At 39.0% G+C, this 13,274-nt stretch overlaps 1 protein-coding gene across 1 annotated transcript in view; it reads left to right on the top strand.

The window, feature by feature from the left end:
- Positions 1 to 13,274, top strand: part of LOC140344531 (complement factor B-like) — a 28,478-nt gene that overhangs the window by 6,265 nt on the left and 8,939 nt on the right. The window contains exons 4-12 of the mRNA XM_072431726.1: positions 1,388 to 1,561; positions 2,244 to 2,339; positions 4,182 to 4,315; positions 6,727 to 6,865; positions 7,104 to 7,235; positions 8,858 to 8,950; positions 9,282 to 9,419; positions 10,519 to 10,613; positions 11,760 to 11,874. Of these exons, the coding sequence (XP_072287827.1) occupies positions 1,388 to 1,561; positions 2,244 to 2,339; positions 4,182 to 4,315; positions 6,727 to 6,865; positions 7,104 to 7,235; positions 8,858 to 8,950; positions 9,282 to 9,419; positions 10,519 to 10,613; positions 11,760 to 11,874 (1,116 nt within the window). The remainder of the gene's footprint in view (positions 1 to 1,387; positions 1,562 to 2,243; positions 2,340 to 4,181; positions 4,316 to 6,726; positions 6,866 to 7,103; positions 7,236 to 8,857; positions 8,951 to 9,281; positions 9,420 to 10,518; positions 10,614 to 11,759; positions 11,875 to 13,274) is intronic.

Here is a 13,274-nt window from a genome sequence, read left to right on the forward strand (position 1 = left end):
AATTTGCATAGCACAGAATCATAGGATAAGGGGCTAAAGTCCTATATACTGTAGAATACAAAATGACAATAAACAAAACAATATTGCGCCAGTTTGCAAGAACAGAACAGGAGTTAAAGCGGACTATTCACAAAAAAATCACTTACCTTTACCTGTGAGAAGCTCTCCATCTATCCACAAACTGAGCCCAACAAATCCCGGCATCCCTCAGCCTGTCTCCGCTTCCCTCTTCTTTCCAGCACTCCATGTTGGCTGCAACACTGCCATCTTTTACTTCTGGGTTCTTCCTCACATAACCCAAATCAGCACTGCACAGTTATGAGACCGGGTGACATGCCATCATCAAATGTAAGAAAAAGTACCAATTTCACTGCACATGTGTGAGATTGAGCCTTTTTTTAATACATTACAGGGAAGCCCTTTGATGATGTTTGCACAGAAGGAGCAGCCCACAGCCTCCTAAGATAGGTAAGGCAACAATCCAAGGAGGCTGCAGGTTTCCTATTCAGTCGTTTCTGCTGCAGTGGTAACGACTGAAGAGGAGGCGACCTCCCCAAAAAAGTAAGATAACCACCCTTTTATGTAAGGTTAAAAATGTTGATGATGATAGGTCTGCGTTTAAAGTTTATTTATTCTGTAAGGCAGTTGCCCTAACCTTTTGCAGCTGGCGGACCTCTAAATGCACAGACTCAGGACTGTGCATGCGCGGGGAGCCGTGTATCACTCAAACTTCCCCCAGTGAGTAGGGGAAGAGAGTGACAACTTAATGCCCGAACCCTCCCACTTTCCCATCGCAGATCTGAGCCTGCGATAGGAGAGTGGGTGGGTTGTGCCCAGAGACCCCGCTGGGGGTTGCACGGGCCAGAGCCACAGCTCACCTGTCAAATGGCCCACTAGTCGGCCGGGGACCGAGGGTTGGGGACCTCTGCTGTATGGTGTACACACAGTAAATTTCTTATCAAATGTAACCCCCTTTATCTTACTCTGGATCCAAGATTAGAGAGGAGATTAGAAGGATTGGACTGTGATGTGTGGCTGTTTTATAATAGTACATGCTTTAGCAGTTGCAAGGATATTTGCAAGCCAAACACCACTCTGTAAAAGTGACATTCTATTCTAATTCCCAGGTATTAAAACTAGACATGTACACTGCAACCTCCATATAGTGTGCCAGCGTACTTTAAATCAATAGAGAACACACTGAACAGTTTGTCAATTTATGCCATAGATGGATGAATCTTCTGCCATTTGCACTAACACTGTTTGATCTTATGGGGAGCAGGATTAAAGTGTACAGGAACCCAATATTGAAATGGTCCAGTGAGTATATAGCTGAACAGATTTAGTTCCTTATGTTTCACAATGCTTCTGTGTTTTCTCTAAACAGGGGGCCATTGTCCCAGCCCAGGCATCCCCATTGGTGCCACTAAAGTTGGGACTTCCTATAGAGTTGAAGGCAAAGTGACCTATGAGTGCCAGAATGGACTGAAGATGTTTGGATCAAAGACTAGAGAATGTAGAGAGGACCATACGTGGTCAGGATCTGAGCCATCCTGCAGATGTAAGATAATTGGGACATATACATGTTGACATCAAATCAGGGGCTTTTGAAGTAAAATCTCCTAACTGGAGTTTTTTGTTTTTTTCTTCGTCACTATGGAGTGGAAACCATGGAGAGAGAGGAGTAATAATTCATACTATTCCCGTATTCTGTAATACCAATTTAAATAAGTAAGGAACCATGCATTTTCTGAGCTCGTGTTAGGTTTCACACTTGGTGGGTACTATGATTTGTTTTAAGCATTGAGTGCTGGTTTTATTTCAGTTGGGGAAACATTTCTCATACAATCCATGGGGTTACAAGGACTTTGCATTTTTCCAATGGTAACAAAAGAGAACAAAAAACATTATTGTGAGGAAAGCATTAGAACCCTCTGTGATGTTTCATTGATGTCTGTATCCCTATCATGGAGATTAAACCTACTTCTTGCATGGTCTCTAACATACAAAATTAGGGTAAATCTGCCCATTTAGAATAGCAGTAAAACACTAAAAGTGGAACCAATCCCTTCCTTTTTTACTGGAATTTCGCTTTTAGAAAAAAAAAAAAAAATATATATATATATATATATATATATATTTATATAGTATATTTAGGAATAACTTGTATTTGATAAGAAAATCTAGAATTCACACATTGAAATGTGACTAATGTATGTCTCTCAAAATCACCTTCCCCGCAGCATTTTACACATTTGATACCCCGGAAGAAGTAGCACAGAGTTTTGCCTCTTCTCTTGCTGAAACCATTGAATCATCAGACCCGGACAGAACTGAAGGTATGAAAAATTATAGTGTTAAAGCATAGAAAAACTTTTTAAATAATTGTGCAATCCTAATCCTGTGACAAGAGTTTTGGGAAGGCAATTTTCCGTTCCAGCATGACTACGCTCTTTGCATAAAATCATCTGCATAATGACAACTTTTAATAAGTTTGGTGTGGAGAAACCTGGAAGAGTGGTCCTCACATCCAACACTGACTTAGCAAATGTTCTTTTTGGCTAAATGAGCACAAATTCCCACCAACAGACTTCAAAATCTTGTGTAACTCCTCAACCCATAAGATGCCATTGGTTTGTAATAACTCATCCATTTGATGATTAGGTGTCCATAATCTTTTTTTCCTATATCCAAAATCTATTTAGTTTGACAGAGAGTCAGATTTAGGGTCTGATACATATGGGTCTAAAATCGGGAAATCTAGAGCTGTCTGTGTACAACTCTGTACATGTTTACAAACTTGTTGTAAGCAAAGTCTAGCAAACATGGGGAGATTTTTTGCAACCTTTGCACTTGAGTGACTGATTAAATTTATTTTCCCGCTGATCAGAAATACAAAAACACTGAATACTGTACTATATTCTTCCTTTCCAATCATTTGTTCTTGGATAGAAAACGATCACAATTCTTATTGGATTTGATTGCTTGCTTGTACATATGACTTTACATTAATATTTACCAAAATGTCCACTCTAAATCTCAAAAGACACTTGTTTACAATGAGTATTCTGGTGAATTTTTCTCAAAATCCACTTGAGAACTCATCGTTTTGCAAATCTTAAATCAGAACGAAACTAAAAATTGGCCCCTTTGTGGTGGGGATAAGGGTGATTATAGACAATAATGGGAACAGGACAAGGACTGTATTCCGGAGCTTGAATAGCCAGAGCATCAGCAGGGTCATGGATACAATGCTAATGTGGGACATGTAAAGCAAGTATATATAGGTGTTATGGTAACAAGGCACAAAAATTGCTTAGCCTGAAGTTGAACCTGCAGCAGGACAGTGGAAGCACATGCAAGACATACTAAACCACAGTGCCACCCCGCACAAAACAGGGGTACAGAGAGGGCCTGTAGGGGTCTGTTTTGTGACAAAAGGCAAGGGGCTACATGCTTTTTTGCCCCCTTTTTACAATGGTCCCAAACCTAATAAAGGGTTTGTTTTAAAAAATAGTGGGGTGCCACAAACTGCCATTGCCAGATTTTTTTTTTAAATGAGAAAAAAAATAATAAATAAATAAAAAAACTATGGGCCCCAACATTTTAATACAAGACTTTTTATTAGCCATGGGACCTATTGAGGATAGGAAATGGGTCAGCAAATGGTTTGCTGAATCCAACTTGCCAAGGAAAGAAGTGGAAAAATGTAGCTCCCTTCCCTATGGCAGTTTCTCGCCTGCCACTAGCGGTGGCAAGGGCCATTATTGTGAAGGCCTTATCTGACCTAAGAGCTATACAGGTCTGTGGGTGGGGTGCTTATTTAGAATCTGGAAGCCCCTTACCCTGGGGAATAAATACAGGTGTAAAAAGCCCCAATTACCCATATCTAGAAATAGCTAAATAATCCCTAGAAATATTGACACCAAACAGAAACTAATATTTATCCTTGCATGAACCAAAAATTATAATGAATAACTTTATTAAGTTAATAATAATAATTAGGTTAAAATCTTTATTTATACAGTGCCATAATATGCAGTGCTGTACATTAAATAGGGGTTGCAAAAGGACAGAACATATACAAACAATAACACCTGTAGCTCCCACCATACCAATATAACCTATTCACATTCAAACAGTATATTTCCATGATGTCATTTTGCCTTTATTCATTGCAGGTAAAGAACAGCGTAAACTTAAAGTAAAAAAAGGGGGCCTTATGAATATCTTCATTATCATCGATGCCTCAAAAAGTGTTGGGCCAAAGAACTTCCTAATTGCAAAGAACAATGTGGTAACATTCATAGACAAGGTAAAAGTCTTATGTTTAAACAGCAGGGAATGTAACATAGGGGGTAAAAAAAAAATTATGGAGATCAAGTAAAGAGTTTTGTCAACTGTTTTTCTTTAAAGCTAACCATGTTACAAATGCAAACTTACATAATCATGTACAAAAATAAAGAAGTATTCTGATGGGTTGTTACAGGCAGTGCAGGCTTGAGGGTGAGCTCATTTGTTGGATGGGGGAATGGTGTTTCCCATGTAACCAATCACATTACTTCTATATGTACATGTGTATAAGAAAATGACCCCAATTTCAATAACATTTTGCGAAAAATGTTTGTGATAGATAAAAGAGTGTGTTTAAAAAGTTATAGACTGTCACTTAAAATTCGCAAAAAATTAAGTGGAAAAAAAATAAAATAGCAGCTTCCTCTTCTGGGCAGCACCTAGGCGAAGATGATGATCCTGCACTGTTCTTTATGATATTCCCAGGAGATTTAAAGTACTTCCCTGCGATGTTTTGTTGTATACATAGAGATAGGAAGCAGACAGAGGGTTTTTCTTGACAAAATGTATTAACCCCCCTAGCGGTATTCCCGAGTCTGACTCGGGGTCGATTTTACATGCAAAAAGCGGTAATCCCTAGTCAGACTCGGGGTACCTAAAAGCAGAATAAAAACCCACTTACCTTGTTCCGTCGCTGTCCCCTGGCGTCCTGCTGGTCACCGCAGGTCCTGGGGACACGTCTGCCTCCTCCGATGTCCAGTCACAAAGTGCAGAGACGTTCTACGGGGTTTCCCGGTGATGTCGGTGCATGCGCTGCTGCAGCCGGGACTTTCAATTCAAAATTCAAATAGTTTTGTATTGGATTCAATACAAAATAGCTGTATTGAGTCCAATACAAAGAAATATTCATATAATATATAAATAATATATTATATATATTATATATACTGCTGTACAGTTGTATTACATTATACATTATTTTTTTATTTATTTTTTAACAGATTTTTGTGTTTTTTTTTAAGTTTATCATTAAATTTATTAACTATTAGAAATGTGTTGGTGAGTTATGCCTAAGAATTATAAGTCTACAATGTAAATTAAATTTCCATTTCCATGCAAAAAATTGTACCACTTTTTGCATGGAAATACGGCCAGAATCAGACCGCTAGGGGGGTTAAGCAAACTATAAGGCCCTGGCCAGTACCAGTATTCTCCAGACATCAGTCCCCCAATCTAACGTCGCTGTCTTCCTCGGGAGACTGGTTGCGTCTCCCAGCACTCGATTGCCCCCAGGACTTGGTGAGCAAGGGATGGTGTCTGGAGATAGGCCGGCAGCTAACCAGGAGTTCACAGATACACAGTACAGAATTTATCAGGAAATCCAGAAACAAGCCGAAGTCAAACACAGGACATCAGTCCACCAAGTGAGGTACAAAGGAAAAGGCACAGGCAGAGTCGGGGTCACAGGCAAAGGTTGGTCCAGGCGTTCTAGCAGAATGTCAGGAACAGGCAAAAGTCAGCAACAGAAAATACTCAAGAATCTCTCTAGCACAGATAAGCCCAGCTAACGCTACAACAGGCACTGGCGACTGAGGGCAGAGAGGCTTTAAGGTCCCAGCAACCGAAAGCAGTGCAGGACTGAGTCAGAAGCTGATTAGCCTCTAGAATCCCCTTCAGCTGTGCACAGCCTAACAATCCTTGAATCTCCTAACTCTGATGCTTTTGCCTAACTGGTTTCCTCAGAGGAGCTTGAGACAAGTAGTTAAAGTTCTGCATTTAGGGTCTTTCTGAAACTTTATTAACTACACGCCTCAAGCTCCTCTGAGGAAGTCAGTTAGGCGAAATGCATCAGAGTTAAGAAATTCACGGATCTTGTGTAAACTATAACTAGCAGTTTTTTTCAGCCGGACTAGTAAGAACTATTACATATTATATATTATATTAACTATTATATACTATACATAAATTTCTTTGTAACATATGGTGAAGTAGTTCTATCTGTTAACAATTATTATGTTTGTTTAATACATTCTGTCAAAAAACTCTGTCTGTTTCCTATCTCTATGTGTAGTACAAAAGATTATATAGGGGTTGGCATATTTACTATTTATTCAATATTATAAGAAGGAGGATTCATCAAAAACCATTTCTTTTCTCTGGGATGTTATCAGCAAGATGATGACATCAACCTTGTTCTAATGGAAGCTACTATCTATTCTGTCAAGATTTTTCCATACTTTTAAGGCAATGTTTCACCAAGTCACCAGTCCAAATGATTTATTAATGGCTACCAAGCCTTACTACTCTTTGTCTATCCTGTTTGTGCTCTAGATTGTTTGTTATAAAGAGACCTATAATATATTTGAGATACAAGAATCTTTTGTCTTGAAAATATGTCAAATATCAATGCATACATTTGTTTTTTACTTGTAGATTTCCAGCTTTGACTTTATACCTCGGTATTCAGTCCTCACCTATGCTTCAAAAGTAAAAACAATCGTTTCTCTATCTGAGGATATTAGTACAGACCCTGCAGCAGTTATAGATGAAATTAAACGATTTAAATATAAGGGTAAAGTATTACCTGTATTATTCAATCACCAATTTTATAACATGTCTTGTTAAAACTGTATTACTTCTCTGGAGAAGAAGAATCTTCACGTAGCATATGCTAGGATGTGTAGTGTTGGGGCAACAATTGCTTCCTTCCATACCATAAGGCCTTTCTGTGCTCACAAACTATTTTCACTATATCACTTTCAGAGATAGTCATTATTTACTCCTGTTTTTTTTAATTTATAATTCCATAGAGCATGATGATAAAAGCGGAACTAATACACGGGGTGCCCTTCAGGAAGTCTATAATCAACTGTCTCTTGATAACCAGAGGAACCCTAATACATTTCTCGATACTTCCAATATCATCCTAATTATGACTGATGGTAAGTTCCCAATGTCTTGTCCAACTGAAAATCTAAGCAAGTTTATGTCTTACCCATACGAACCTAAGGCTTTGTACACATGTAAGACTTTTGTTGTTGGGAAGGATCTTTCACGATCCTTTCCAACAACAAAAGACTGAAATATGCATGAATGAGTGCTGTACATACATCGCCGGTCTGCTCTGGAGAGGGGAGGGGGGCGAACGAGCAAGCAGCACCCTTCTACGCTCTCTCCCCTTCACTTCCATTGCGGTTGTATGCCGATCATCATTCGTGGATCCACCAGGACGATTCCATAAATGACGTCAGGCAGCCTCTGTACACACCTCAGATTCTGTTCCGAAACCATCCCTGAAGCGATAATCAGACGAGAATCATCTGAAGTGAGTACGTAGCCTTAGTCGGTCTATGGTCTAATACTGACAACCTAAGTCATCCCATTGTATATACTAGTGGACCAAATCATTTCTGTTTGGCTTACTATGTTTATGGCAATTGTTCAATTTGCTGCAAACCTATGTTCACCCAATGTGTACTTAGTAACCAGTGGGAGCCAAGCTGTCAATATAAATAGTGAATAGCATTGCTTTTGGCTGATGGTTGTTAGTGGCACTGTTGTCCTTACCAACCACCAGGCATTTAGACAACTGCCCACTGTGTTTGTTAGCAAATGGCTCTCAACAGCCTTCATCGTGTCTGAAAATAGTAAAGAATAGTAAAAATTTGCCTATAAAAACTAATATACGGATGCCCCACAGGAAGTCTATAAGCAGTCACTTGATAACAAGAGAAACCTTGACACATTTCTTTTTACTTCCAATATCATCCTACTTTTACTGATGGTAAATCATGAATGTCATATTTGTAAAATGAGCCATGAACCCACCATGGTAGCAAACCAAATATCATCCCTAATGTACTACTAAGAACCTTAGTGATCTAATCACAGACTAAAGTCCTAAAGTGACTCGACCAGCATCTTTCTCGTCACTTGTAAATGTATGTATAACATGCATGCAAAAAAGACTTCATATTCTTACCTGTCTTGTGTGGTTACTCATACTGGCTGATTTTTATGTACCTCCATTTCCCTACTCCTTATACCCTGCATTAGGCCACATTTTGCTCCTGATAACCGCCACCTTTTGCCATATGCCTGTGGTGGTGGTAGTGGTGGATTTTCTATTGCTGAATGGGAGTCTATCACTTAGAAGGGGTAGTCATATCCTAAGGTGACACTTCAAGGCGTAGTCATCTACACTATCAGTGTGGGTGGATCTGTCACTTGGGATGGGGGTCTAACACTGCGGGGAGGTCTGCATTAACTCAATTTCAAAGCTGCTAAATCAGTGGTTTTGATTTACTAAAGACGAATAGGCTATTCACATAGCAAAGTGAATTATGGTCTTGCAAGGGATTTTTCACTTAGTTTAGTAAAAGAGAGGAAGCTTTGCTGACTTCAGCTCTTTTAGATTTCTATGTAATGGGATTGGGTATTGTTTACAAAATGAACTATCACCACATTCACTAAGCTAAGTAAATTATCCCTTGCAGAGTAAAAAATCACCTTGGTAAGGCCTCTGTTTTACAATCGTATAACTATTCTTTTCTTCACTCCTTAGGAAAACATAATATGGGTGGAGACCCAGCTCTGGAAATACGTAAGATAAGAGAATTTCTGGAAATCAGGAGGGACCATCGAGAAGATAAACTGGGTATGTGGCATCCCAGCTGTAATGGAATTAGACCACATAAGCTTGAAATGAGATTCTGTAAATGACACACAAATAGATGTTTGGATGTTTGCACCACCCAACATCTGAAAATTACCTGTGATCAACTGTGGAACTGTTCACAGGCAATCGCTCTGTATGACATCATTATACCATTTACTATTATCAGTGGATAATCCAAATATGAACATTGTTTGGCTGGGGTTCTTCTTAAACCTTCAACAACTCACAAAACTGACATGAAAACCTTAATTAAAAAAAATACTATTGGCTTGACAACTCTAATGAGTTAAATTTTCTCTCTCGTGCACAGATGTTTATGTCTTTGGCCTGGGTGATGATACCAGCATTGATGAACTCAATGATATTGCCTCCAAAAAAGATAAAGAGAAACACGTGTTCTTGATGAAAGATATACAAGAAATGAAGAAGGCCTTTGATGACATAATTGGTGAGTTATTTTCCTAATCATCATATATATATATATATATATATATATATATATATAATTTATATACTGTAAATGAATCTTACTATATTTTGTGAAATCCCAGCAGTGCTGTCAGACTTGCCCAATTCCCTGTCCTTTATGTTATGAATACGTGGGAAGGGGGTGAAACAGTGTTGTTAGCACACTACAGGAAGTTTTCGGGCTAACACACTTCCTATCCTAGAGAAAAGACACGTTTTTGGACTATAAAACACACACTATGCTTATCTCCATAACATAGGGGTTTATTTACTGGAGGAATTTAAACTGTTCACTTACTGCAGTGAATTATTACCTTGCAAGGGATGATTCACTTAGCTCAGGAAATGCACTAAGAATTCCCACTCCATCACTTGCAAGGAAATCTGAAAAAATTATACTTCCTATCTCCCATGATAGTCTATCTTCTCCAGTCTTGGAGGGCTTTAATAAATCAGGCCCATTGGTTTTCCTGCTATGGAACTCCAATTAAATTAATGCTTTGATTCTAGAATGCACTGTGTTGGCACTTTAATTTGAATGCACCAAGGTGCTAAATTTTGATGTTCTTACTGGTGCTTAGGAGGTATTAGCGTGTGATGTATTAATATTAGGATTTTTTTTTTGCTGTCTATGTTGTCCTGGGCCTTACTTTTATGTAAGCCTCTAGCTGATATGCTTAAGTGCTAAAGTGTCCAGGTCGCTGTTTTACTCCTATGTTTACTAGTATGTAAATTAAGTGGATAAATAGTAGACAAGATAAAAAATCTCCATAGAGTGGTACCTCCTTCCCAGCTGTTGTCACACATTATAGTTACATGTCACTCTTTGTATCTGTCTGTCATTTACAACCCCTATTTAATGTACGGTGCTGCATAATATGTTGGTGCTATATAAATACTGTTTATTCCTATTGATAATATTAATAATATCATAAGTAAACTGATATTTTTGAAGGACCATTGCTGCTACTATTTTTTGTTCAGTGGTCTTCCATGAAAAAAAAAATAGCTTTATAACCCTGTCTTCAGGCCACAATGTGCCTAATATGATGTTACTTCTTTATTACCTATATTTTCAGATGAAGCGGAAGCTTTTGAAATGTGCGGACTGTCCAAGGATCACTCTGAGGACAAACAGGAAAGATATCCATGGATTGCTAAAATTACAATCACCGTAAGTAGGGATGAATTTTTTACAGCCATGCTGGATAACCACAGGCAAGGTATACTAGACAAGGCACAACAATCCTTGAAAGAATGGAATAAAATGGAAGGAATGATTTTTAGGTGGGGGGAATCAAACATATATGTTTGGTTCCCACCACCTAGTGCACTTGGACACCTTAAAGTAGAGCTAAACCCTCAATACTTACTTGTCCCTGTTCCATCCCAGAGTGTCGCCATCATCTTCCTTCTTATCTTCCTGGAGATGGTCTTCAGCCATCTTTATTGGGATGACATGTTCCTCCCTGCACCTACACAGTAGTTCATTCATTCCAGGCACATGCAAGGGAAGCCGGGATTGCTGGGTATCTCTGCCAACAAACTGTGAAATTTGCACAGGCAGGAGGAAGAATTTCCTGCACAGGCACCGAAACAGGTGACGTAGATGGGTAAAAAAAAGAGTGTCAATCTCACTGTGCATGAGTGAGATCAGCAATTTTTTTTACCGCATTGAAAAACTCCTTCTCCGCGTGCCTAATCTCGGAGCAGACAGAAGTCGTGTAAGGCTCTGCACTACTACACCACGGCGTTCAAAACAAAAAGGGGAGGGGCTTTCATTCCTTTAAACCCTCTCCTAAAAGAAAAGAAGGTCATTTTTACCTTATATAAAAGGGTAGTGTACCATTTTTGTAAAGTAAAAATTTTAGTTTAGGTCCACTTTAGGATTAGTTGTAAGCAAATAGAAACTTACACAGGGGCTGTGCACTGCTTCCCCTTATCATTACATAAATGCAGTATCGACAACAGTGGCTGTTTGTTAAAAACAATTGAATCAATGCTGAAATTTGCCCTTAGTGGCCATGGGAGAGATAGCATTAGGGTAAGTGTCTGTGGGCATTCTATTCAAATGCCTCATTTACAATTGTATATTACATTTACAATTTGTATTTGAATATCAAAAATGTTTGCTTTCAAATAACTAATTTAAAGCAAATTCATATGTCTGCTCAAAAAAAAAAATGCAGACTCTGAACTGCCCCATGCACTGCCCAATACATGATGATGGGATTTTTAAGGCCTGAATTTGAATTTTGTTCCAAATGCAGTAAACCAACTCCCATAGAAACTTACCTTTGTTCTTATTTTGTTCTTCCAGCGGCCAGAGAAAGTAGAAAACTGTAAAGGGTCCCTTGTAACCACGAATTTTATCCTAACTGCAGCTCACTGTTTCTACTTAAATGACCCAGCACACATTGTCACTGTGGAAATTGGTAAGTGATGATGCTGTGGTGGTAACAACATGTGCAGAATCTTTAACACATTACTTCAGTTACAAAGTCTACATTTTTTGGAATCTCCATTTGCAGAAAGAAGGTACTGATAATAATTTATAGCATCTGGGCCTGTAAAAGAATCTAAATCCACAATACTAACCCAATCCGGCTGCATTGCAGGGCACTAACATTTTCCTTCTTCTTTTCTTCTTGTACACAATCTTCATCCCTCTTGATTGTCCGTCCCGGGATGACCTAACTCCTGCTCACACACACAGGAGATAATTTATTCCCAGCACGCTCAAAAGAAAACATTAACAGTTTTTCTCTAGCAAGCAATGCTAACTTGTTCATGTTCAGCTCAGCAAAATTTGACAGCTTGTGATGTGATTGGGCAGATAAGAACAGTTATTGCAGAAGGGAGGAAGGGACATTGTCTATCCCTTCCTTTAATAGGCAACCAACGTTAAGTTTGCTTTAGGTCATTCTTGTTTTAGATAGCCGTTGACTTTCACCCATAATGCCTAGGAACTCCCAATGCTCTACTGGAATATAATGCACTACTGCAGTGAGCAGCTAAATCAACTTTAGGACAGATGCAGACCCATCTAAGAAACCTTACTACAGTGCTTACTGGGCTCCTAAAATGTGGCCACACATAATAAAGTCTCAATGAGCAATTTTCTATAAATTAAAAAAACTACACTATAAAGCCAAATGTTTGTGGACATCTAACAGTCGCACCTACCTAATGCAAGTCTCCATCTGTGACAATGACAGGCTCCACTGTTTTGGGAATAGTTTCTACAAAAATTTAGAATATATCTGTGGGAATGTCTTCTCATTCATCTGAAAAGAGAACTTTATGAGGTTATGATGTGTGATCAAAGACCTGGCTCCTAATTCACCTCAAAGGTGTTGAAGTCTTTGCATAGTTTGTATAGTCATAAAAAGTTGTTTTTTTAGAGCTGGCTTTGTGCACAGGGGCACAGTCAAGCTCAAACACAAAAGAGCCTTCTTTAATTCAGTGGAAGTAGTAACAAATTCCCCAATGCTGGTCATTGCCTGGCACCATTGGTCAATTGGAGCAATACATTTACAAGTCATTCAGAAGGGGTGATAATTATTCAAGCATCTGTTATTGGTGGTCATTGATAGGAATGTAGCCCTATCTTGGTGGTCACGGATAGGAATGTAGGCCAATCCTTCATGATCACTAAAGCTACGTACACACGGCAGATTTTTATTGCCCGATAATCGGCATCGGCCAATTATCGGGCGAAAATCTGCCGTGTGTACAGTCGGTGTCGTCCATCGTCCGGACGACCGACCTGCCGGATCCACGGACGATGGACGACAGCCGATCGTAATGAAAGGGAAGGGGAGAGCGCGCAGCA

Source organism: Pyxicephalus adspersus, chromosome Z (genome assembly GCF_032062135.1).
Source record: "Pyxicephalus adspersus chromosome Z, UCB_Pads_2.0, whole genome shotgun sequence".
NCBI classification, from domain to species: Eukaryota; Metazoa; Chordata; class Amphibia; order Anura; family Pyxicephalidae; genus Pyxicephalus; species Pyxicephalus adspersus.